This window comes from Balaenoptera ricei, chromosome 12, assembly GCF_028023285.1.
Source record: "Balaenoptera ricei isolate mBalRic1 chromosome 12, mBalRic1.hap2, whole genome shotgun sequence".
Lineage (NCBI taxonomy): Eukaryota > Metazoa > Chordata > Mammalia > Artiodactyla > Balaenopteridae > Balaenoptera > Balaenoptera ricei.
The window spans coordinates 72,133,839-72,161,601 of record NC_082650.1 but is presented as its reverse complement, the minus strand read 5'-3'; the positions used below and the strand labels follow the sequence as shown (position 1 = coordinate 72,161,601).

General features: G+C 39.9%; 1 protein-coding gene across 1 annotated transcript; it reads right to left on the bottom strand.

The window, feature by feature from the left end:
* Positions 1-27,265, bottom strand: TBX18 (T-box transcription factor 18). The gene is made up of 8 exons (XM_059942069.1): positions 26,640-27,265; positions 25,218-25,422; positions 22,948-23,049; positions 19,622-19,793; positions 11,413-11,580; positions 8,296-8,360; positions 2,577-2,671; positions 1-725 (listed from the first exon to the last, which is right to left on the bottom strand). The coding sequence occupies exons 1-8, from the start codon at positions 26,944-26,946 to the stop codon at positions 1-3; spliced, it is 1,839 nt and encodes a 612-aa protein (XP_059798052.1). The 5' UTR covers positions 26,947-27,265.
* Positions 27,266-27,763: the final 498 nt, after the last annotated feature.

Genomic DNA, 27,763 nt, shown 5'->3' with positions numbered 1-27,763 from the left:
TCAGACCATATGTGCAGACACTTGAGATGATGAGAGAGTTAAGCTTCCTAGGGTCCTAGAGTCAAAGAAACTCTGCTGACCCCCACTGCTAAGCAGGTGCACTCCTTCCACGGGGGGCAACATCTGCCGATCCGTCATGGTCCCACTCGGTGAGGACCCCAAGAAACTTCCTTGGGAAGAAACAATTTTCTCAGGACTGGCAGCCAGTTTGGGGGATGTGGAGAAGTTATATCCATACAAGGCACAGGGGCTGTGTAACCTGAACGTGTTATAGGAACCCTGGTGTGTCTGGTTAGCAGCAAAGGCGTTGCTGGGGGGTGAAGGCATGATGTACTGGAGCTGGGGGGACATCCCAGAAATCTGCATGGATAAGCTGGTCTGTGGGCAGCTGAAGGTGTCCCCATCCGTGCCGCCCATGGACATGTTCACCGAGGCGCTGCCGCTCACGCCCACGTAGGAGGGAGTCCTGGGCGGGGCGAAGGTCTCGCCCGTCTGATTGGTCAGCCTGTTGTAGGTCTCCGCTAAGGATGTGCTGTACCGGTTGAGGGTTAGGCTGGAGCGAGCGCACGCGGAGTAGTCAGCCGGGGCCAGACTACACAGCTGGCTGGTGTTGGGTCCCAGATGGAAGGCTGGAGACGAGCAAGGGGAGCCGGACAGAAGATGAGGGTGGGTGGCCGCAACGCCATTCCCAGAACCTTGGAGTAAGGTGGAGGAACCTGTATTTCCTGCAGAAGAAATTGAAATGTAAAGAGCATCTTTTCCTTTCAATTGTGTACACAGGAGCTAGACGGACTTGTTACAAGGGGCGGGTACAAAGACGAAAAGGAGATGGTCTCCGCTCTCAGGAATTGTAATTTCATTGAATTCAGACTGAAATATTTTAAACACAGATCTTCTCAATATTTTCAAGGAAACTATCTCCCCAAGGAGTGATTTTTTTTTTCCAGAAGATATTAGGACACTATCACATAGAATTTTCACATTTTCTCCCTCAATTAGCTTTCTCAAAGTTTTCTCATTTTTTAATAATAAACACTACAAATACTGACTTTCCTGGCAACTTTAGAAAATATAAATTTCATCTTACTCTGTATCTTGTTCCAAAAGTTCCATCACCTCACTTCTACCCAACTTTTACTCTTTCTTTCAGCAGAGCTTCCTCTGGAGCAATATATTTTCTTGCAAGAAAAAAGAAGGAATTCAAAGAAAAGAGCCAAATTGGTCAAAGACACATCCTGCCTCAAACAAACTTGCAACTTCCCACTGCAAGCTTGTGTGCATCAATGACTGTACCACTCAGGGCTACTGAAATAAGGCAACGGTCTAGAACTTTATTTTTTTTTTATTGGAGTATAGGTGCTTTCCAATGTTGTGTTAGTTTCTGCTGTACAACGAAGTGAATCAGCTACATGTATACATATCATTTCCAAACAGACAATGGTTTGGTGAATCACATGCTAACACAAGAGCAGAGGTCCAGCAAATAAACAGTCCTGTGAAACAGAGAGGGGGGTTAACCCTGCATCCAATCAATAACAGTGGTGGCGGCTGACTCCCCACTCTGGATTTGCTGACAGATTGATGTTTGCAACTTGATGGAACTTAGGGAGAGAAGAGAATTCCAATGGGCTGGATAGGTTGTAAAACCTTCATTGCTCTAGTGACAGTGTTTTATATAGCTTCTCAAAATAATCTAAAAGCCCAATCTGCCCAATGATAATTATCTAAAACCCAGCAATGCTAAATTCTCAACGGGGTGCTGGGCAGGATCAGGCGTAAAATGCCTGAGTGCAGGAGGGGGCTGCGAGTCCTACCTACCAAGTAGAGAAGGAAGTGTCATCCCTTTCCGTGCTGCTCCCTCTGAGGAAACACCAGCCCTGTGCTTGTAGGAAATACTCAAAGGGGAGCTCAGGGAAGGTTGCCTCAGTGTGCCTGACCTTCTCATCATAAATACAAGAGAACGCTGCCTAGAGGCAATTCTGCTGAAGGAAGAGGAAGCTGGCAAGAAAGGGTGAACCGAGACCAGCATTGGCAATTATCTGTGAAGTATGCCTAGTACCAGCACCAACTAGTCTACCTCTAATTTTAAGAAGAGATTTAGGGTAAAGTAAAGGTTATGAAATATATAAACAGACTAAAACATCCAAGACTTAACCTTTGACCACAACGGCCATTTTCCTGGCCCATCCCCATACCAGACAGAAAAGAGAGGGATCCTATAATGGGAGGATGTTGGTAATGAGGTTGCCATTACAGAGGACAAGCAATGACGTGTGCATTTTTCAGTGCCTGAGCATCTAGGCAGGACCTGGCTATATACATGACCCAGAAGACATTTTTTTTTTTTTTTTCGTTTTTTGTTTTTAAGACTTTTTTTGATGTGGACCATTTTTAAAGTCTTTATTGAATTTGTTACACTATTGCTTCTGTTTTATGTCTTGGCTTTTTGGCCGGGAGGCATGTGGGATCTTAGCTCCCAGATCACGGATCGAACCTGCATCCCCTGCATTGGAAGGTGAAGTCTTAACCACTGGACCACCAGGGAAGTCCCTGACCCAGGAGACTTTGTGATTTACCTTGCTTGGGAATTCCAGGGATATCTTCAAAGGTGAGGGTCCGTAGTGAAGGTCGCCAGAATGCATATGACTCCACAAGGGCTTCCAAACCCATTCTAAATGGAAGGGTCAGGATGGGGGTGAACACAAGAAGCCCAGTTAGGAGCGGTTGGAGTTTGCACCCATAATAAGCAGCTCAGAAAACACCACTGGTGTTGACAGTGGCCCCCCACATTTGCAGGTGAGGAGCTTGGCACAAACAGAAAAAATAATGGTTCAGAGATGAGCTACCGTTCTGTCACCAGGAGCACAAGAGGATGGAAACCACCCAGGATGTCCTGTTAACATTCTCAGAAAACTTAGCTGATCTCAGGGGATAAAAAGCTGTCCCCTTGTACTAGGAAGTTGGGGTGAAGAGAGTCCATCCTAGCTGCCGTGAGTCCAAGGCTTTGCTGTGATCTGGAGCTCATTCTCTCTCCCTGTTACACCACCCCCCTCGGATGCGGAGAGCTCTGCCACAAAACCACGCCCTGTAAAGAGGCATTTCTATCCATCATTCGGTGCCTCAGCAGCCAGCTGAGAAGAGCACTCATCCAAAGAAAACTGACTTCTCTCTCAGAGGCATGATCACCACACCCAGGGCAGCCAGGTGGGCTCTGGGGAAGAGAGGGCAGCCCTGGCTTCTCAGCCCAGCCTGCAGGATGATCACAGCAAGGTGATCTCACAGGGCGCTACAGTATACGGAGCTAGTACCAGCATCAGACATTATTTTAAAGCCCCTACATACACTTAATGAATGGACACTTAGAGAGACAGGATAACTTCATTATGGGCTACTTACATGGATATATGTATATTTTAAAACAAGGGTGACTACTCTGAATACATAATAAATGTATGTATCTCCTACCGTAAGTGATTCAGACATCACTTCCATCCATCAGATAACTAAGTCCTCCAGGTCATAGAAATGAGGCCCTTCACTCAACTAGCACATTCTCAAGGCCTCACCACTATTTCCTCAACCATCTCAGTGCTAAGCAATTTGTTAATCTAGGTAACATTGTGCTTTTCATGAAATATATAGCTCCACTGTAGGAAATGCCTGATTCCTGAGTGCCAAACAGCACACGAACATCTCTTGTGATGGTCAGATACAGTTTTATTTAATACAGATAATCTGTATTTAATGCTGATATTAAAGACAGGGTCTATCTTAATAGCTTAGACTCCACGTGCTACTTTCCCTCCATCCCCAAGTCATGAGCTATGAGCTAAGACTAGAGAAAACTCCCCTCACAGAGTCACACCCCCTATACAACATGGCGAGAGCTCTCTAAAGACCCATGGTAAGTGACCTGTGCGTGCAGATAAAACCATCTTCCCCTGCCTGCCCTGGGCTGCCCTGAGCATGAAGGACAGAGTCTGGCTTCAGATGGAATCAGTGTGCCCCAGAGAGAGGACTGTTTTGTGGTAAGGACACTGGATTAGAGATCAGGAGAACTGGGCTGTGACTACAGCCCACTAACCTTGAGTAAATGTTTGAAGCTCCCTGGACTGCAGTTTCCCACAAAGTGAGGATTGGAATACAAAGCTTTAAACCCTCCCCTAGCTCTAAAGTTGTTTACCACTAAGTCATTTTTTTTCCAAATGAGACATGCTATCTGTGGCTGACTACAAACCAGATCCAAGACCACTCGACTCAGCAATATTTTATGTACATTAAAGTATTGATTGGGGAGAAGTTTGGCAGCCTGGTCAGTCCCAAAGCCCCACATAACCTGCAGGTTTCATTTAATACTCAACTTATGAATGCTGGGTGCTGTTTAGCTGATTACTCTATTTTTAGCTTGTACTAATACTCAATTTTTATGACTTTCTAGAAACAAGCTTTTTTAAGCTAAAGAAGTTAGGACACAGTTTTGTATAAACTGCTTTGTTAAACCACATAGATGAGTTTTCGTAATTGTAGTTTTAAATATTCAGGATACCAAAGTAGTCCTGGAGTGATCTCAAGGGGAATTTACTAAGAGGTAATTCATGAGCATCTATGGGACCTAGAAATTTATTAGCTGTGGAGATGAGAATCAGTGCATTATTTGCTTTAGCAGTGTAAACTTTATGATGCTTCAAATACAAACCCACAGACCAAATTTTTAGGGAGAAGTTATTGATCCTCCCAAATATATAACCCTAAGCTTTAAAGGGATGTTCTGAAGGTGACAGAGCTACATGTGATCTGATTTGGACCTATTGATATTTTTCTTGAAGCTGCTGTTTCACACTGCAAGTTCTAGAAAGGATTTCAGATATTTTGCAGGAAACAGTTATAAAATATTTATTAGCTGAATCTGGACGTTTTTTTAAAAAAGCCTTCATTTTCTCCAGTAATGGAGACTTTTCCCATCTAGTTAAAGAAAAGATAAAAGACACCTCCTGCAGGAGTGTAGCCAAGACGGTAATTTATACAAGATGCTTTTGAACAATTTCCACATTTTATCACCTCGCTAATTTATGCTATCAAATGGCCAAGTTTATTTAGCAAAATGGTTATGTTTTTCCTGAAGTATTTAAAGAGAAGAAATTTTTGTACCTTCCTGAGTAAAACATTTTATAGGGTCAACCCTAAGGCCTAACTGAAGAATGAAACTATTCTCAGCACATAAATTCTCCTTCACGTAACAAATGTCTTGCAGGAGAGCTTTTAAGGGCTGAAGCTACTGATTCCTATAAAATAGGCTGCAGAACCATAAATAGCCAGGAAGGTATAATTTTTAATTAAATTGTTTTATAAAGTTTAAAAAAATCACAAGTCCAAGTTTCTTTCTTGTCCTGCATAATATGTTTATTTCATGTCTAGGGAAAAATAAAAACAGAATGTGTATTAAAAAGCAGTAACAACAGTGCAAGAAAACTGGGGGTATTAAAGAAATATTTTGAATTTTTTCTCATGGGCTTTTTTCTCTATTAATATATGAAAACATATCACCCCTCCCCCAAGTTCTCAGCACCAACGCACCTTCCTGGTCTTACAGATAACTTTTTTTTTTAAGGAAAATAATACATAATTTAGAAATCTTTAAAGCTGACCAAATTCTCTCTTTTCATTATAAGTGTCTTTTGCATTTATCAGTGGAAAATGTTAAAATCAGATTTTTTTAAAACCGGGAATACTGATTCATAGATATTTAGCATTCCAAAATGGGCACTGAAGAGCTTTCCTATGATAAGCAGGAGAAGTCATTTAAATGAGAAAAAAAGTGAAACTATTCATTTCACTAACAAGAAAGCTACATATAAGTTCAACATGTTTTTCCTATACTAAGATATTGTTTAAACATTTGGAGTAAAATAAAAATTTTTAATTTTAACAACCTTTAAAAAGTGTTAAAGCATAATTTATTATTTTTTGCATGTCCATTAAAAACTTTAAAAGGCTTAGACTCAGGCAATAAACAGTAGCAAGCACCATGGATGCCATGCTTATATACTCCTGAAACAGCCAAAGGGAAGAAAAAATTTCTATCAGACCTAGCATTTGACCTCATGGTACCAAACAAGAGACTTAGTGGTTTACTTTCACCAATGCCTCTGAGTTTTTTCACTGATCAAATTTTTAAAAACTAACGTCTTTTCATTGTGCTGACTTATCTAGAATTCTTCCTGAAACCTTGTAATATGTATCCTATCATCTCACTTCTACTTATAGGCTTATCCACTATGACTACTACCCAAAATACACCTTTAAAAATATGTTTAAAGTTATTGCTTCAAAAACGAACTGACAGTAATGTGCAACATGATAAATATAATGAACACTGCTGTATGTTATACAGGAAAGTTATTAAGAGAGGAAATCTTAATTAAGAATTCTCATCACAAGGAAAAAAATTGTTTTTCTATTTCTTTAATTTTGTATCTATATGAGATGATGGATTCACTAAATTCACTAAACTTATTGTCATCATTTCATGATGTGTGTCACATCATTATGCAGTACACCTTAAACTTAGGCATGCTGTATGTCAACTGCATCTCAATAAAAGTGGAAGAAAAAAAAAAAGACTGTGTACAAGCCATGTGACACCCCAATGTCAACAGCAGTGAGGTCTTTGCCAGAGCCATCCTACAGGAGAGCCTGGACTTAGTTCCTGGCTGTATAGTCTCAAGCCTAAATGCTGCCCTCCTGGAGTTTCAGTGAGTTTTAATAAATTTATTCTCTGCTTAAAAAAAAAAAAAAAGAACTGAAAGAAATGCAAGGGTCATAAATAGATAAATACTCTTCTGCTATAACGAAAACCACAAGAAGATTCCATCAAAGTATTTGGCAAGGTAGAAAAGGAGTCATCCCAGGGGCTTCCTTCAGTCACCTTACCAGTGACCACCCCAGTTACTAGATTATTCAACTTTCAGAAACTCCTCTGAAAAACAAAGTTAACCAGGAGCTAATGCAACATAACAAAAGCTAAACAAAGTTTTTCTGCACATGGAAAGAGACATCTAAAATGACAGAATAATCTCAATACAGCAGACAGTGTATAGTAGGAATACCTGCAAATCTTCCTACAGAGTGAAGCCCTGTTATTAGTCAGTCTTGTTGATCTGCCTGCGTTAAGTTAAAGGCTACTCCACTCTCATACATTTTAGCCCTCACATTGCATGGTGTTTAAATGAATCATTGCATATGAAGATGAAATCAAGTCTTTCTGCAAGCATTTGAGTTTATTCTGAGAAAAGGTCTCTGTCTACACTACCTTGCCCAGCTAATCAGCTGAAAGAACTAAAAGTCTGCACTACTGCTTGATTGTTTTCTCTCTACAATTTTAAGCGAAATTGTTCCTAAAATAAGATAATCAGGGATTTTGACCTCATGTAGACACCGCCTATCAATACCAAGTTTTCAAGAAGTATTTCTGGAGTAAAGTGATAAAAAATGTCTCAAATATTTTTTAAAAACACAGTGCTTTTAAAAACATTTAAGTCAAAGTCTTACCCTGAAAGGGCATCTGGAGAACGTTAGTCTATTATTACTATCAACAGTTATTTTAGAAAATCTTGCACCGAACTGTATTGGGATAGAATCATATCAATAAATTCAAAAACTCTTGGCACACAGACTAGGGTGGTCTGCTTTTTGATAAAAAGTAATAGAGTAGAATTCATTATTGTAGCTCTCCCACTTAGTACAAACACCATAAAACACGACACAGAAAAAATAAACAAGTGTGTGGCTGTCAGTAGAGCCAAGACAAATTTGGAAACCAAAGAACATCAGCTGTCTTGGCAGTGAGGAGTAGTCTCATATTCTAGTTGGAAATCTGAGTGAACGAGAGTCTCTGTCCTATTTTGAAGACAGATCAATACATAGTTGTGACATCACTAAGCAAATTCTAAACCAAGAGCAGATGCAGAGAGTATTTTGATTTGGGATATTAAAGCCCCTGGATCTTGAGGGGCAGGTTTCCACAAGGCCCCTTCAGAGGCAGCATGTACTGTACACCCTGAGAACTTCCGTTTTCACCCCAGCATTTCACATCAACATTAACCTTAGAAATGGGCAAAATGCCACACCCAAAATAAGTTACATCCAAGGCTCAATGATATTAGTAAATTTAAATCCTCATCAGAAGTGATTTCAAAACCATGTCAGTAAATTTAACTGTTTACTTTGTAATGGAAAATTCACAATAAAAAATCAAATATATTTATCACAGCCAGAATGTTTTTCACTAAGACTCACCTGTTACGCCCAGAGTCTCGGAAGCCTTTGGCAAAGGGATTCCTATCTATCTTCAGGCGAGTAATCTGCAGAGCAGAAAAAAAAATCACATCAAGTCTTATGATAAATGTCAAGGAAGGTTATTAAAAATGGAAATGATGGAAGAACTGTAAGTAACTCCAAAATTAACTGTCAGAGGATGTACTGTGTTCTTCTTCCCTATTTCTCAGGTATTTTATTATATTAGTAGCAAAGCTACATGAAAATTTCAGAAATCATCTAGACATTCATTTGCTATGAAAAGGACATTCCCCCGCCTCTATTCAAGCTCTGTAATAAAGCTTGCTTTGCTTTTAATATCCCTGGAGAAGGAGATTCTGAATCGTCTGTTGATAATTTGCCCTTTGTTTGACAATCTCTCTAAACTAAAGTTCTTCCCTTTATTAACTCTGTGACATGTATCTGTTTCTCTTGCAGTAGTGGTGATGGGGAACAGCTAATATCCAGCTTCTATTTAACAGCCATTTATACGCTTGAATGTTGTTAACCTTCTTCAGAAATAGGCAATATACATTCCTTTAACTTTGTCTCTCCTTGAATCATCTTTATGGCTCTCATCTCCTCTTTTATCTGTGGAGTCGTGACCTGGTCAGAGCACTACAGTGAATGTCTAACCAGAGGTAACCATGACTTGAAGGTTCTAATGGGATTCAATCTTATATATGTAGAAGAAATAAATAATGGCTTCATTTTAACTACAGTTGTAATTTGTTGACTTACAACCAGATTTTTGCCCAGGAAGACCCCAAGATTTGAGGGAAACATTTTTGCAAGTGGTCTAATTCTCTCCATTCAAAACAACTTTTTTTAGTTATACCATCCTGAAATTGACACTAATAAACAACATCCCATTTGTTTCTTACCAGATCTCCACTTTGCCCAAAGGAGTTAACAGCCTATTTTCTAAAAAGCACATCATGCTTTGTTTTCTGTGTTCCCTGGTTTAGTGGAATCTCCAAAGTTAATGAACATCCTTGTTTCTTATTGTGCCATTTTGGCCAAGGACAAATGAACACTGCTGGACGACACTAAGGCAAAGAAAGGCACCCTTGGAAAGTCGTCTGCAATCCCCCTGTATTATGCTGTGTATGCTCTCAACCATCTGCCAATCAGCCGTGCAACACCTGGGGTAGGTGTACTCCATATGCTACTGTCTCAGTTTGTGGATAAAACTACATTATAAATGAGATAATGTAAGAGTCTGCTAAGTAATTCACCATGTCTGCCACTCTGCCATTGAAAGAATTCTTTATAATTCATTATAGCTCAATTATCTGTTCATTTAAATCATGTTTAAAGAACATTTAATAACTTAAGTGCTCATTTAAAATAGTATTTTAAAAAAGAGTACAGATTTATATAATGGTGCCTTGTCTAAATACAGGTTTATCACAATTACTATTATAATGATTTTTATTACTGACATCACATCTGTTGAGTGCATACCATGTATGCTGTAATATTAGTTTTGTGCATATTATTTTATTGAATTCTCATAGCAACTTAGATGTAGTTATTATCCCAATTTTACGTTTCTCTTATACTGGGTTAAGTTTCCTATGATCATAAGGTTAACTGGCCATAGAACTGGGCTAGCACCCCAGGCTTTAGAGCCCATGCTGGTAGCCACCAAGCATGGGCTGCTTACCAATTTTCCAAAAGTTCTTCAAAATAGCAGCCAGGAAGTTTAAAAAAATGAACATGGTTTTTCATTATCAATTTTCTTTTCTTCTAATTTTTCCATCCTCTTAATTGATTTGTCAACATTTGTGAATTGGTGTTAGTCACCAACGTGTACCAAAAGCCCAGTGTAGCTCGTTTATTGTATCACAGAGGCTAGTAGAAAATACACTTTTAATACAGTTAATTGGGTGTGTTGGAGAGAGACTGATAGATAGACAGGCAGACAGAGAAAAAAGATGAACTGGGTAACAAATGCCTCTGCTCTTTTCTCCCCATGCATTATATATTTTTCCTTTAAAAAGAAACTCATTTTCTACACCTGACATATTTTAAGAATATCTTCCTAATTATCTCCAGCCCTTTTAAAGGTTAATTTCATGTTCCCTCCCAAAAGCCTGTATAGAAGTGTGACAACGTGAGTATGAGAGGACAGGACAGCCTGGGCTGTGGGACAGGTGTCGCCACACGGACGAGAACAGATGAGCCTCTCAGCCCTAAAGGAGGACGCGCAGGACAGGGTCCGAATCTCCTAAGAAGCATTAAAACAACAGAAAACACAACAGAGAGTTTATAAAGCCTAAAATTGTTAACTGAGATGTATATAAATGTAAAGAGAAGTGGAAACCTTGAATAATTCTGCTGACCATTGAAATTTTAAAAAAATCTACCACAGACCACATCAGCCTCAACTCCATCGCTACTTCTTATGAAAACTGGCCAGAATTGCATGGATCAAATAATTGCCTCAATTCAATTCTCCACCAGCTTGACACAGCCTTAAAGAAGTACATACACTTATTCATATAGAAAAGAAGTATTTCACTTCTCAAATTATTTCTAATTTTACGAAAGGATTACTCCATAATCGCTCATCTCTCAGACTATAAGCATATGCATCACCCTCTATCACAATTAAAGCATATCTTGAAAGAAATAGCCCTTTTGTATATATATACTAAAATGACTGCATAGGATAAATGCTTCTGAAATATTTCCCATAATATATGGATGGTAGCTTTAAAATAAAGTGAGCTGTCAAATCCCATGCCCTGTGACACAACTCACTTTCATATCCTACGTGTCTATTTCCTAGTCAATACACATGCTTTCTAATTTTAATTATGACATCAGGATTCAATGTCTCAAAATGGAGAGTAAACCTACACTGCCAGTCATGAGACACACTCTGGTCTAAAGAAATCCTCACTAGAGTAGCTTTACATGGGGAATAATGCATAAATAATTGTTATTACAATACATATATATTCTGGATGTCATACATGGCAAATGCTTTATGAAAATTCATAACATTTAGCTACAGTGAAAAGAAGAGCTAGCTTTCAATCTGTACATGAAATTAAACGTCTAGAAAGATCCCAATTCTGAGAACAGTACCTGCTGATTCTGATAGGCGGTGACAGTGGTGAAAACAGTTTCTGGAAAGGAGAATGCCTTCACTCCCTCCCCAGATGGAACAGGCTTGATGGGAGAAAGATCATCCCCACAGTCTTTACGGATGACATGGACTCGTGGTTGGTATTTGTGCATAGAATGAAGAATAATCTATGTCAAGGAAAGAAAAGCCAAATTTGTCAGCAACTTCTGCCTTGACTAAATATTTAACGTGCAAAACGAATCCCAGTTGGAAATAAAAATATCCAAGGCTCTGAAAGTGCCAATTTAATAACGTATATCAAAATTGGACTGAGACTGCTAGGAAGCTGTTTGCAAAGTGTGCATAAAAATACAAACGAAAAAAAGTAATCACTATTTTGGCAGAACCCTGTGTATAACCGTACGAATGTAACATCAAATTTTCTGTTTCTGAAAACACAAGAATAAATTCATAGGCCTTTTATTTATAATGAGCCTAATGGAACACAGAGCCCAAAACAATAAAACTAAGAATGAGATTGAAATGATTATTTGAATTCTACCACACCCATCCCCTAAAAATAAGTGTCTGCACACCAAGGTTTTCTTCAGAAACATTTTTCCCTTGTTGGTGACCACAACATGTCTATTCAAGGGCAAAGGGATTTTAAGGATACCCCAGGGTGTGACTTATGCGTGGCTCACAAAGTCTCTGGTTTGCCTGGAGAGCCCAGCGTCCGTGCTCCCATCATAACAAGGCTTTCAAAACCCAGATGCCTGGCGATGCAAAAGCTCTCAGACTTAGCTAGGGGAATCTGATGATATGGTTCAACTGCCTTCTGCCCAAAGACTCCACTTCTGAGAATTTATCCTAAGGAAATATTCCAAATCCAGAAAAGCGTTTCATATACAAAGATGTGCAGTGCACCATTTATAACAGTGGAAAAACTATAAACCACTGACATGAGTAGATTGGTTAGGTAAATGAAAGTCCACACAGTGGGATACAGCATTATTCAGCCATTACTAACGCTTTTAGGACATGTTTAACCACATAATGAAACGCTTCTCTTTAAATCTTAAATTAGAATAAAGGATCCAAGTTGGTTTTCAACTTACCATAACTACATAAAAGTAGACAGTAAAAAGGACCCATACAAAGATATGAAGAGTGGTCACAGTTCTGGATGATGGAATTGTGTGTGAATGTTTTCTTCTTCTTTATATGTTTTATGCTGTCAAGCTTGAGGAGGCGGGGTAAAGAAATAGCCCTAACCCTCTATGCCTACTTTCTGGAGATCAGCTCGGTGCTTTGTGACCACCTAGAGGGGTGTGATAGGGAGGGTGGGAGGGAGACGCAAGAGGGAGGGGATATGGGTATATATGTATACATTTAGCTGATTCACTTTGTTATGCAGCAGAAACTAACACAACATTGTAAAGCAATTATACTCCAATAAAGACATTAATAAATAAATAAATAAATGCAATGTGTGATTCTGGATTGGAACCCAGACAGGAAAAAACATTACTAAAAAGACATTATGGTGACAGCTGGAAAATTTTGAATATGGACTGTGTATTAAAAATAGTATATGTCAATGATTAAAAAAAAAAAGAAAGAAATAGACCTATCCAATGGGATTTTCTATTTGCTGCCAGGAATCCAAATTAAGGTATTCACTAATGAGTTTAGTTAATGAATCTATATCTTTCCTGAACTATACAATTTGAATTCAGGTTTTGAGGAGTTAGGAGTTTGGAGAAATGCTTAAACAAAGGTCTGGGGAAAACACAGTGGTTGGTTGACCTGCCTCATGTTTTTCAGGATGTGCACAGTTTAATAAGCCAAATTCAGAATCACTGGTCAGCCCAAACACAAATAGCCCTCTACCTGTAGAGTGTGTTTGCTGCCCCAAAAGGATGTCTTTACACTCTGTTATTAACCAACAGTTTTGGGGGTTTTTAAACCCTAAAATTTTCTTTCTATCAGTGGAGGAAATGCCTGGATAGCAGATCTAATGATGGTACCCACCAGACGTTCTTGATGGAACGACAGCATGAGTCTGAGGAAAGGACAAGAGGGGACAATAGCCTTCATCATCACCCAGGGACACACAATGCAAATCAGCAACCTCTGGAAAAGTCTTTTTCCAGGTTTAAAAAAGGACAGAATTTCAACTAACTCATTCATGGCTCACAAAATCAGTTTAGAGTGTTGCAACTGGAAATTTTTTAAATAAGTAAAATTAGAAAATAAAGCAGAAAAATAGAGTGTGCTGCTTGTAGTAAGGATGGGTACTGTTTTTCAAAACACTGTCTGTTTTCTGTGTGTGTGTGTGTGTGTGTGTGTGTGTGTGTGTATACTAAGTCTAACATGAAATGTATGTCTGGCTGTGAGTCAGGTAAAAAGTATGAAAAAGCAAGATTTAATTCTAATGATTCTAATGATTCGCAAATTCCAGAGCAGACGAAAAATTGGAAAAAGCCACTTTACATTAAACAAACAAAAATAAAGTGCATAGCCAAGAAGACGAGAGTGAACTGGCTTGTAGTGAAGGAAACAAAAATTCATTTGGGTTTCTCTTTACTAGTCTATGAAAAGTGGGTTCTTGTTTTATGAAGTCTTTGTTCTCTCAAGCAGATTTCTCTATATAGCTATATACACTTTAATTTCATTTATTTGTTTATATCCTTACGGAATCTCCAAAATGACTTTAGGTGGGGTATACTGGGGTAGGGGACAGAAATAGCTGAGGCATGCCTATATTTGCACATTAAAGGGTAACTGCCAATAGTAACCTGAAAATTATTCAAGAAAAATAATATACTTTCAATATGATCTATAGGAATGTAATATATCCCTGTAAATTTTAAGAGAACGCTAAACGAGCCCTAGTTATTCTCATAAAATAGCATTATTTGCTTTTTAATGAACTATCAAAGTTATAATGACAAGTGTTCAAGAATATTTTGCTTATTTAATAGAACAAGTAGAACGAGGAGAGCCACTGGCCTTATAAACAAGGAGACCACAATGATAATGCCCATTTCTGAAACTCAAGAAATTATATCTGATCTGCATGTTCCGCGCTCTCTGTTCTGTTCAGATGGAGGATGTTTTTTTCTTTGGGGCATTACCTAGTAGCACAGATAGTCATATAGACCTCTGTCCATAAACACGGGGTGCTTTCCCATGTGAAGGTTCATACAGTTTTTTCCCACATTAAAGATACTAGGTTTGAGTCAAAAGAAGCACGATGTTACGTATTTCTGATCTGATGGGCCTAAAGTGCCTGTAGTTTGACAGATACACCACCTGTCCCTTACAAAACAGCTCAATAGGGAAACACTACCTGCTGACTCTGGAAATTTTCTACATGACCTAAATGCCAGTGTTGGAACAAGTCAAGCAAAGGACCAAGAAGGAGCAGATAACAAAAACCTGGCTCCCTGCATTTTTGGTGATACCAGATGCGGACTTGCTTTCAATGGTAGGGGTCAGGGTAGTTACACAGGGTCGCAAGCTCCATAGCAAAGTGGCCTGGGTTTTGTTTCAAGTGTGACGTTGTGTATGAAGCACTCCTTACAGATATGGACTTTCAAATTCATCAGCTCATTTGAGTCACTCAGAATTCTCTGGTTCCAATATAACCCATGAGAGAACCAAGGCCCAGAGAATAGAAGTTTTTTGCTTATGAACCTTAGACCTCTAAGCCATGGCAAGTTCCTTCCATCAGGGAGATCTAGCAATCTCCCCTGTGACCTCTTGCTTCCCCATCTGATTCTCGAGCAGAAATGGGAAGAGGGTGAGGACAAACTCAGAGCTAGGGTGACTGTATCAGTGAATCCTCAGCAGCTGGAAGAACAGACCCTCCGACAAGTTTCCTGGCTGTGGACGCCTGACTGTGCTTCCTTCCAAAGTACACCAGCACTGTGGGTACAAGTCCTGCCCCGGTTTAAGGTGCACCATTACCTGTTAAATGTCTTCTAATTCTGCAGGGAAATGTTCACCTAAATGTTTCCCTCCAGACAGCAAATTCCAAGTGAAACATGCACATGATGAGAAGGAAATACCCCACCCAAGCATGCTGACCATCTGCCCCCAGGTAACACAAGGACCAGTCTTGGTTTGTATACAATCCAAGACAAAGTTGACTATGGTCTCCCCAAAGGGCAAGTAGGGATTATAAAGTCTTCACAACATACAAGATTAGCTGTGGAGAGTGAAGTAAGTCAGAAAGAGAAAAACAAATACCGTATGTTAACACATATATATGGAATCTAAAAAAAAAAAAAGGTCTGAAGAACCTAGAGGCAGGACAGGAATAAAGACGCAGACGTAGAGAATGGACTTGAGGACACGGGTAGGGGGAAGGGTAAGCTGGGACGAAGTGAGAGAGTGGCATGTACATATATACACTACCAAATGTAAAATAGATAGCTAGTGGGAAGCAGCCGCATAGCACAGGGAGATCAGCTCACTGCTTTGTGACCACCTAGAGGGGTGGGATAGGGAGGGTGGGAGGGAGACACAAGAGGGAGGAGATATGGGGATATATGTATATGTATATCTTTGTCATAAAGCAGAAACTAACACACCATTGTAAAGCAATTATACTCCAATAAAGATGTTAAAAAGACATACATGTGTAGTCCTAAAAATTATAAGATTAATTTTTCTTAACTTTAATAAAAAGTTGACATGCTAAACAGAAAAAAAAAAAAAAAAAGATTAGCTGTGGAGTGGTGGGACGTTTCTACATCTCTAGATTCTCACCGATGTTCCTCTCTAAACAATTCTTGGTGTTTGGAAAGATGAAAAATCACTTTGGGGAAAATCACAATGGCACATAATCTCATGTTTTGTGCAGCCCTAGATCCACTCACAGCCCCGTGACAATTTGTTTCCTCCAATCTCTCTGTGTTTAATAAAAGTCCCAGGTCTACATGGAGTTCTCAAGTCACCATGTTGAACACTTGTACATCTTTAGCGGAATAAAACTGGGAACTGAGAGGACAAAAAGTAGGAAACTAATTTAGAAAGCAAATTAGAAAATTACCTCGCATTTGAATCTACAGCTTGATTGGTTAGAGATTAGTGTCACTTCCTTTAGAATTAGGGGGCGGGGAGGCTCGACTGTATGAGGGCAGAGAGGTGAGAGTCCCTGAGAGGTCTCTGCATCAGGAAAGGGACTGCTGAATTAGTCCCATCACAATGGTACTGCTGTCTTCTCAGACGCTAAATCACATCAGCAATAGAATAAGAAATGACTTCCTAATCTCTAATCTAACCTTATTTAGGGTCATCAACTGAGCAAAGAAACACAACAGACACCTTCTTCACGGAGCCTTCCCAATCTCTCCTGGCTGGAACAATGTGGCAGCTGCACTGCTCTGACATCACGATCACCTGTGTGCCTGTCTTCTCTCCCCATCTAGGCTAGAAGATCACTGAAGGCAGAGACTATGGCTTCTTATCTCTTACTACATTTTACAAAGTCTTCGAAACTTTGTTTTTAAATAAAGAACAGAAAAGAGCATTTTCCCTCCTACCTTCTCCTCTAGTATCAAGCAATAGGTACATTTTTACTATTTGCAAAGGCAATTTCCTTGCTTCCAAAATGCACAGGTACATATTATTCTCTCCCTATTCCCTGCGCACACTAATTACTTTTCTTTATTAAAGTATTACATCCTGTCACAACCTTAAAAGAATTTTACTGGAAGATGACACACTTCTATAGATTTTATCTGTTTTCTGCTATGTTTTTATTTTTTTTAAGAGTGAAATGTTATAATTATTTAGGTATAAACAATTGTGACTCAAGTTGCAATCTATTCTTTTGTATTTTAAACAAATGCTGTGTGATATTTAACGTTATGTGTCAACTTGGCTAGACCATGGTACCTAGATGTTTGGCCAAACACCAGTCCGGATGTCATTGTGAAGGTACTTTTCAGTTGAGATTAACATTTAAATCAGTAGAGTAAAGCAGATACCCCCCATTATGTGGGTGGGCCTTACCCAATCAGTTGAAAGACTTAAGAGAAAAAAGGTGGAGGTCCCCTGAGGAAGAGGAAATTCTGCTTCGAGGCTCAAGCTGCAACATCATCTCTTCCCTGCGTCTTCAGCCTGCCCACCCACCCTGCAAATTTCACACCTACCAGCCGCCACAATTGTGTGAGCCAGTTCCCTAAAATAAATCCCTCCTCTATCTCTATCTCTATTTCTATCTATATCTCTATATATATCTATAATTATATCTATACAGTCTATTGGTTCTGTTTCTCTAGAGAATGCTGTTTTAAATAAAGTCTAGTGAAATTATGAAGTTAAAATCAGATAGATGGATAAATTACTAGATCAATATCTAATTTTGTAGATGTGGTAGATATTAGATATAAAGCCAGTAATTTGATCTGAAAGAATTTGAATTATAGAATGACTATATTTATTTAAAGGAGTTTGTCCCTTATATATGACAGTGTATAGTTTTTAGACCCACTTATCTCTTTAAAAGATATATTCTCAAACTATAGAACTCAGAAAAGCAGGGTATGTTTAAGCTTTGAAAACAAGTAACACTTAGTGCCATTTATTTTTTTTTTATTTTTTTATTTTTTTAAAGATTTATTTATTGATTGATTGATTGCTATGTTGGGTCTTCGTTTCTGTGCTAGGGCTCTCTCCAGTTGCGGCAAGCGGGGGCCACTCTTCATCGTGGTGCGCGGGCCTCTCACTATCGCGGCCTCTCCCGTTGCGGAGCACAGGCTCCAGACGCGCAGGCTCAGCAGTTGTGGCTCACGGGCCTAGCTGCTCCGTGGCACGCGGGATCCTCCCAGACCAGGGCTCGAACCCGTGTCCCCTGCATTAGCAGGCAGACTCTCAACCACTGCGCCACCACGGAAGCCCCCAGTGCCATTTATCTTTAAAATTTTTACTGTAAAAAAAAATTAAAGACCCCTCAATGGATGCACTGGCAAAGTTTCACAGTTGGCTCCCTCAATGAGACAGAAGAAACTAGTGTTCTTTCATTGAAATCAAATGAAAAATAACTGTTACAACCTGACTGTGTATATACAGAAAAAAAAGAAGAGAAGCAAAGTAATGCACTAAAGTACAGGGCATGAAGTTGGATTCAGAAATAAACTGTACACTGTTACTTTTCTGATTCTGGTTTAGAATATGAAAGGCAACAAATAAACAAAAGCACTGGCAGTTTGAGAGAGATGAATGAGTCTTAAAAATCCAGATGCTGCATCTGTACCACAATGAAATTTGTACTTGAATGTCTTCATTAAGGTCAATTTGCTTAAGATATTATCTAGCAACTTACAAATCACATCCTGTCATCACTGTATTACTAGCTTATGACACTTCGCATTTTTGTTTGAAAAGATTGGCCCATAAATATGCTATCTTCATGTCACCCCTTTGAGAAATGAACTAGTTGGTATTCCTTTTATGTACGATATACGCTCTTAAAAAGGCATTTCAATCCTGCTTCAGTCAAAACCCTCTCAAATAACAGAAACCTAATAGAAATGCTAGCACTGAGTGGAAATCAACAAGTATCCAGAGTTACTTATTTATTAAAATAATAAGGGTAGTCTTGCCTAGGAACAATACTGTGTAAAAATTAATAAGGTGTTAAAAATGACTATATTATTGAAATGGCTGGCTTTAGCATATATATCATTTTTCACCAGTTTTAAGACGAAAAGGAATTATTACAACGTATTTGACACCTTAGATGTCATTACAAAACAACTGGGAGCTTGCAAGTGGAACACGCAAACAGCATAAGCCTGGGCCGTCATTGAGAAGCATGAGCTTCTGCAGGAGAAAGAACTGGATGCAGGCAGGACACAATAAATCATTATCACTGTTCACTCAACTGCCAAGAATTCATATTCAGAGTATAATAATTGGCACCTCACGGGATTTCAAACAAATGTTTTGGCTAAAAATGGCTGCCTGAGGTTCTTCCATTCCAATACAAATGCAATATCTAGTTTTCCCTATTAAATGCTTCATAGAATACTCCGGCCACAGGCATAATCTCTGATACAACTATAACCTAGATTTTGCACGGACTGTGCTCAGGCTAGTCAACCAAGAGAGGAATTTCATGATCTTAGAAAAGTTCATTTCCTTCAGGCAGGCACAGTACAGATATGGCCCACGCCACCCAATGGAGGCAAATTAGGGAGGCCATGTACTCACGTGGCCTTGGTCATCCAGTTCGTTGTTGGTGAGCTTCAGCTTGTCGAAACTGATCACTTGTCTCATCCAAGTCTCCCCTGAGGCAGGCGAGTCCGGATGAATGTACACCCGGGGTGGCACAGGGGAATCAGCGTTGCCCGCCACCATCCATTTAGAGCTGTGGTAAACATACCTAGAAGGCAATGACAAGGCTCAGTTTGTGAACTGTTGCTTTCTTGGAATTTCCAACTCAGTAGACTCAGACAAAATGTGTACCCTTTAAAAAGTCTAAAATTCGACGATTTGCTCTTTACATTCAATGCATATAAAATAAGAATTCAAGCACTTTTTTAAAACTCTCTGAAGCAGTGGTAACCTACTGACCACTCAAAGTGGTATGTTAAGGATTTAGTGAAAAATATGCACACTATTCCCACCATAAATGCAAGTATTTTAATTTGGATGAATCACACTTAAACACATTAGACATTCTGTCTGTATTCTGATGTTTTCCATTTTTCATCTGGATGTTCAATTGACATGAAGAAACTATTAAGTTGTCAATCTCCCCTTTAAGGAAATCTCAGAAATACTTGAGAGTTATATCTTAAAGTGTCCCACTTTCTTTATCACTTCCCATTTTATGCTTATGTTCAAACTGATGAGATAGATGGTAGAAAGGCAAGGGGAAATTGTCAGAACTTTCAGTAAATTTATTTTCATAGGGAAAAAAGTTCCATCTATTATCATTTATAATTATTTTTTCTAACTCTATTACACTATAAACTGAGGATATTCCGTTTAATTTTAAAAGTTTGTAAAATCATAAAACATAGGCCTTTATCTCCTATATTTCTCTTTTTTTTGACTATTGTAAGAAAATTCTTTAAATTTTTTTATACCACTAATTAAAATACACATCAAACTTGAAAAATTATGATATATCTAATTAGCATTACCTTTCTAAGAGACAAAACATCTTATTCTATTTGTTTGTGTATGTCAACTATATTGACTCTGTAAAAATAATCATTTAAATAACAATGTTTCAAGTAGTATACAAGATAATAATGTTTAATCTTATATTCAGACCATCATTTATTAATGTTAATTTAAAATACACTAATTCAAAAACTAGAAACTAGTATATTGATGATTGACTTAGAAAAGGGTAGAAAATGAAATTATATACTTGGATGTTTTTCTTCCATTTGTTTTAAAATATGGCATACAATTTAAAGCAACAATTTACAAATAGTCTCAGAGGATTCTACCAGTATATTTGCAAATTTCTTATTAAAATAGCATGAAACATTTTCATAATATCTCCGGTAAGGCTCACTGTTTCAATATGGTCACACATTTCATTCTCTATTGAGTCCAATATGCCTTCTATTCTTTAATTCCTTTTCTTGGGAAAAAATACATTATCACAAAATTAATAAAAACAATTCCCCTTAATTGATATAATGCAATTTCAATAAATAAGCTCCTAAATGCATGGCCTTTTATGAATATTAATTTTACATTCTAATAAATCACAATCACCTTTCATTTCACCAAATACCATTCTTTGATAGCAGAGAATAAGCCAAAAATATTTGTTTCTACCACTGTTGAAAAAGTTGGAAAATAAAATGCAAATCTTAGAAATGCAAGAAAAGCAGCACAATGGATATAGAGCTATTGCCAAAATAAATAGAGTAATATGCTCTGTCAAAACCTTGAAAAGGTATGCATATTGAATAGTTCAAAAATCCACACCCACTAAGAGAATAAATGCTACATGTTACATATTCTTTGTGAAACATTCTCAACACAAATGCTAAAAACAATTTTTTTCTTGAGAAGCAATATAAGTGAAACCAAATTTATGTTTTATAATTTGATGTTTTATAATATGGCATCTTAATACTAATACTTGAAATTTTTCTTGCTTTATGTGGGAATAATAAGGATCAGTTAAGAAAAATAAACCATCCAAAATATATGGAAGAGATTTGGAGAAAGAAATAGAAGACAAACTTAGAAGAAAAAGGAATAATTTCTAAGCTCATTAGAAGTACATTGTCCTCCTAAGCGCAAAACCCAAATTAGAATATGGATTTTAAACCAAGTATATTTAAAGAATAAACTTCAATGTCTTCTAGCTTCTATCATGTAGTAGATAATTTTAGCAAAGCTCCCTAATGAATTATTTAATTAAAATAAGGGATACAACTTATACACAAAACACAAATAATAAAACTGTCCTTTTTATTACCTATATTTTTAGTATCCCATATGTGCCTGTACTAATTAAATCTGTACACTTTTGACACCATAAACCTGTTTCAAAAAAGCGACTCCCTAAATCTTAAAGAGTAATAAAAACCAAATCTGATTTCATTTAAAAACTTACTAAATGCTCTAGCTGTTTATTTAAAAGACAGAAACAAAGAAATTTAAAGAAGCATCTTCCGATTTTCCACTCAGAATTTCCTTTTTTAAATGTTAGCATTTTTTTTTAAACATCTTTATTGGAGTATAATTGCTTTACAATGGTGTGTTAGTTTCTGCTTTATAACAAAGTGAATCAGTTCAGCTCCTCAGGAAAATAAAAAGAATTGCCATTGACGACTATTGATTTGCTTACTTGCAGAAGGAAAAGCAAAGGTTGGTTTGATACTGAAGAAAGTATCTTTTCCAACTTTACTTGATATCTAGATAAATATATTCTCTCAAAATCCAAACACTACAAAACTTTTTAAAAATTACTGTGTTAACTACCAGCCAAAAAAACAACAGTAAGGTAACAAGTTCATTGCCAGCTTAAAGATGTCTTAATATAGTAATGAATTGAGATTTTTTTTTCTAAATTGTAAAAAATCTTCAATAATTTTCTCAAATTAAAGGGAAAAAAGCCTGTGAAGAGTTATGATTTTGTATGTAACACAATAAAGGGAATTTATTTAAATGTCCAAAAATTTGCGAAGAAAATGGAACAATTTGTTAACTATTATGTATATCTACAAACTTGACTCAACCTTTCGTCTCAAAATCCTAATCAAAATGTGAATCAACATTAAAGTCACATTTAGTTTAGCAACACTAAACTGACCCCTTATTAAAATTCCTCAACACTTAAAGACATTTCTGTATCTACTAAAAGCAAAACAAATTTTTTTTTCACATTTATTGCAAGAGAAGGCACCATCTAGACTACTGGAAGTGACAGGGTTTGGATTATGGATCTGATAATTCTACAGGCTTCTGGAAACAAATATCATAATCAGCACAGATTAAATAGGCGTATCCTGTAAAATCCCAGGGTTTTCTTATCCTCTGTACCCATCTGATCACTGTACCTGTATCTTTTGTTGTCCACTGGCACAATATCCATTGCAATGTAATATTGCTGGTGAGGATCTAATCCTGATATCTTCACTCTCATTGCTGGAAACATGCGCCTATGTATAAGGGAGGGGAGGAAAGACGGTTTGGGTTCTGTTTTTGTTTATGATTACGCTTGGAGAATGAATAAGCAAAGAAAACTCTCGAATCTGTATTTTTCACATGGAAAAACTTATAACATTCACTTTGGTAATGTAATTCAAAGAATCTGAACACAGGATGTATCAAAACTGAGTCATTTAAATGTAATTTGTTGTACCCTGTACCTGCATTCCATGTTTACTGAAATGTCAGTATAGCTAAAAGCAAAAAAGAAAAATTGTACACTGAAGAAATAATGGCACAGAAAGCACTTTATTTTTTAAACAAAAATCGGTAAGCAGATAGACTTTAATAATAAAGTGTTCCAAATGGTAGAAATAGAAAATTTGAATTTCTAAAAGTGATAAAATATATTATAATGTGAAATTTTAAAAGGGTTATAAAAAAAAGCACAAGGAGCCAATGTGCCATGCCATAACCAAACAATATGTTCTTTATTGAGACAGGACTTCCTGTCTGCAGCATGGTAAAGGTGAAGTGCAAAAGTTGCTCTAAATTTGAAAGGTATAGTAAAACTTCTTTATTGAAAGCAGAAACTAAACACAGTGTATATTTACCAAATCATTCCTTCCCCCACCATACCCTGAAAATACTTTCTTATTTAACCACACTTACTCAAAACGTTGCTAATTAAAACAAATGAAAATCCACATTTCTCTTGGCTTCCCAGAGATGCATATAAAAGGAGATGCTAAAATAAACGCATCTATCTGTTAAAAAGGGCACAGTAGCAAGGAATACAACAGCAAATTATTGTATATAAAAAAACAAATAAAGCAGTTCTCCTTTAAAAAAAAACAAAAACTTTCATCTAATGATTTATGTCTAGGACCCTTCCGGTTATTCTAATTTTTGCTAATTTAACCTTATAACACAAATTTTAGTACTGTTATTTACCAAAAATGTTTCCTATAACAATAAAGCCATTAAAGACCACTTCCAGAGAAAAGAAAGTCCATTATTCCTAACTAGGCATGAGAACAGTTTAATACGCTGGCTGTTTTAGTGTTATTTCAGTGCACCTGTAAGATAAAGAGTAAAGGTCTTTAACTCCATCCTTTATAAGACAACTGTTGCTTTGTGTTGTTGAAGACTGAATTTGGATCATTAATAAAAAGCTCTGTGAAAATGTAGAAGGTAGCATATGGATTCAATAAAATATGTTTTTGTAATTTCTAATAAGTTTGGATACTTTTATGCTATCCAGGTTTTTGCCATGTGTACTCCCTGAAAGAGTTGTGTGTTCTTTTTAAAGTTTCTTTTAAGGAAGATAGTATTCACCGATTTCACTGCACTAAATGAACTGAAAACTTTAAAACGCAAATATTTCTGTCCCTCCCTCACATTAACATGATCTGTGCAACAAATTAATTTATTTTACTAACTGACGGATGTGCAAATTTCACACTTTCAAAAAAATAGATATAACTTACAAATTTTTTTGGTATTCCTCAGCAAATTTAGGCTAATTTGTTGGATTTCATTTAGAAAAAAAAGTAACCACGTAACTGTGAATCTATAAAAAGAATGGTTTTTTAAAAATCGGGGCAATTGTTTTTGCAGGGATTAAGCATGTATTACTGGTGATTCCACTAATTTTCATCCTAATCTAATATCAAAATAGCATAACACATCACATTCTCATACTGCCAGCAAATCTTTTGATAAAGAACCAACTGGAAGTTTCGGACCTAAAAAAGCAAATGATAGTTTGCTAAAGAGTAAACTGCGTTTTCTTAAAAACGGGGCGGGGGGGATAATCTGTTCCTTAATTTCAGAAACATAACTAAAGCCTAAACAAATGCCTGAACAGATATTAAGTATGATCACGAATCTATAGCTACCCTGCGTGCAGATTATCAACAGTAACCGTTATCGCCTCCGCGGCGACAGTGATTTTCTCCTTAGCATCCAACGAGAGGACGGCCGGGCTGTGCCCCTCGCCGACTGCACTCCGGGTTAGGTAGGCAAAGCCAGTCTCAAAAATGAACCACTACCCGGGGCCTTGTCTGCAGAAACAGCTAACGAGAGACCCCACCGCTCTGGCAGGTCCTTCTTCCCAACCCACCAAGAGGTGGGGTGAGGCCAGAGCCGGGGCCGTTCGCGCCAGCGTGCCCTTTACCTGCCGGCCTTGGTGATGATCATCTCCGTGCCGATCTCGTGAAAGCGCTTCCAGAGCTCAGCTCCCTGCAGATCCACCCGCGGGGCCTGCGGCGACGGCAGCGGGGTCCCGGGCCGGGCCAGGGTGGGCACCGGGGACCCCTTCGGGGAGTCTCCTGGGGATGCCAGTGGGGAAGCGCCCTGCAGGAAGCCGTCCTCACAGCCGCCTGGGCAGCAAAGGGCAGAGAGGGGTAACCGGTGAGGGCTCGAAATGGGAAGCCTGGTGGGGAGATGAACCCCCGAGGGCGGCTGGGGAGAGGAAAAGGACCGCGAGGAAAGGGGAAGCTTTCTTGCCATCCGGCCCTTACAACAAACAGGCCCATGGGTGGGTAAATAGGCGCTCCGCCAGCCAAAGGGACGGACACTCGACGCTCAAGTAGGGCCCTCTCGGCCCCCAAGTCTCAAGTCCCGCAGAGGCGTGCGGCCAGCGTCCACCCCACCCTCCCTGCTTCCGCCCGGTCAAGGCCCCAAAATAAGTTTTGTGCCGCAGCCAGAGTCTGGGATGCATGCCCAGCGGAGGCTGAGATGGGTCCCCGAGTCCAGATCCGCGGTGCAGGCCCCGACACACCCCACGCCATGGAGAGCACGGAGCAAAAACGCCCGGCGCCCCGGCTCTTGGTCCCAAGCGCTTGGGCCTCCCTTCGCAATAGGCGTCCTAGGCGCCTTGCTCCGGGCCCGGCCGGAGGCATCCTCTAGAAAGCTCTTCAAACACCGCTCTCGCCAAACTCCCCGGCCGCCCGGAGCTTCTTAGCAAAGCAGCTAGCGGCAAGAGAAGAGCACGAAAAACAAGCCCACGATCGCCGTCGGCCTTGGCAGCGGGAATCAAGAGAGGAAGGCAAGGGAACCTCTCAGCTACCCCTCGGGAAACCACGTTTGCAAATACGCCACCCTCTTCCTGGTTTGCCCAAACCTTTTAGGCATTCGTTTCGGTTTCGGGGGGATGGGGGTATGCCGTCGCTCCCCCCACTCCCATGCTTTTAAAAGTTAGGAAAGAAAAAAGAGCACCCAGGGGCTGGAAGCCCAAGGGAGGCAGATGCGGAAAGCACAGATCTGCACCGCCGAGCGCCGCAAACTTCAGCTGCTGAGGGCGCGGCGTGAGTGGGCGGCGGCGGCAGCAGCAGCCTGAGAAACCAGGCTGAAAGCGGCATTTTACTGTCTGGAGGGTGACCCGAGTTGCGCGGCGAGAGAGTCCAGGGCAGCGCGAGCTTTGCGCCCTGACACCTAGGCTAGCGCGCTGATGGCTGAGTTGCCCCGGGCGCACAGGGACACCGCGCGCGCGCACGCCCACAACTCGCAGTAGTTCAGGTTCTCCGCGGCGGTACTGGCTCGCGGGACTGGGAGAGGACGTCTAAGGAAGAAGTTAGGCGGGAAGGGGCCGACTCACCCGCGGCTCCGCGGGAGCCGCAGCTCCGCTCCAGGTCTGCGCAGCTCCGGATGGGCCCGGGTGCCGCCCCAGCCGGCGGCGAGAGCGCAGTGCCTTCGTCTCCCTCAGAGGAGCCCTTTTCTCCGGCGCCGCCGCCGCGGCTGCAGCCTCCGTCATCTAAGGCCCCGGCCGCCTCCTCCGCGCCCAGCTTTCGCCTCTTCTTCTGAAGCTGTTGCTGCTTCTCGGCGCCGATCAGTGCCTCCACGGAGAAGGCGTGCGCCTTAAGGCTTAGCATGCTGCACGGCGAGCCCCTCCGCTTCTCGGCCATCCCCGCCGCCCGGCGCCCGCCCCTCGCTCATATACACACGCGCAGGCACACGCACACACTCGCTCTCCTTCCCCCACCAAAATCTGAACGACTCTCGGGGACTCCCGCAGGCCCAGATCTGCCCTCTTCCCCGCCCGGGCAAAAACAAATTTGGCGTTTCCTCTCTCGCGCTTGTGTTGGGATCCCAGGAACCAGCGACGCGCCCGCCAAGTTTCCTTCCCTCGGTCTCTCGCGCGCTCTCTCAGTGATGGACTCTTTCGCTCCCACCCCCTCCACCTCTTCCTGCAGCTCCAAGATCTGCCTCGACTGATGCGCCAGAGAGGACTAACATGGGTAAAAAACACTCTGCGGACACAAATTAGGGATTGTAATTGAAATTTGTTGCCTTGATCTGTCAGCACTTCCAGGCAGGAGAGCGGTGGGAAGAACTTGCTCATTAGTGTCAATAAAGGGGCGGGGGCGGAGTCCGGGGCCCTGTCAATCACCGAGACGGCCAGCCAATCAAGAGGCGCCGACTCCGCTCCGCCCGCGCCCACTTCCTTACAAGGTCGCAAAAAACCTAGAGTGGAAAGCGCCGCCGTCTGGCTTGGAAGTGCCAGCCCGGGCCCTGAACCGGGTCAGTCTCCCTGCCTCCCACAGCCAGTACATCCCGTGAGCCTCCAGCTTTCCCCACCGGGACCTGGAAAGGCTGAGGCTCCTGGCTTTAAACCGAAATGATCACCACATTAGAATATCAAGAATCTTTCAAGAAACCTTAAGTTCCAGTCCCATTCCCTTATCACTTAATATTGCTACAACTCAGAACATTTTGAGGAGT

Bases quoted from the DNA above. Each gene is read 5' to 3' on its own strand.
- TBX18 (XM_059942069.1), bottom strand. From the start codon at position 26,946: ATGGCCGAGAAGCGGAGGGGCTCGCCGTGCAGCATGCTAAGCCTTAAG. The intron at 19,794-22,947 runs GTACAGTGATCA...ATTGCCTTCTAG, and splicing joins GTGGACAACAAAAGATACAG to GTATGTTTACCACAGCTCTA. The intron at 8,361-11,412 runs GTACTGTTCTCA...TCTGCTCTGCAG, and splicing joins CCGCCTATCAGAATCAGCAG to ATTACTCGCCTGAAGATAGA.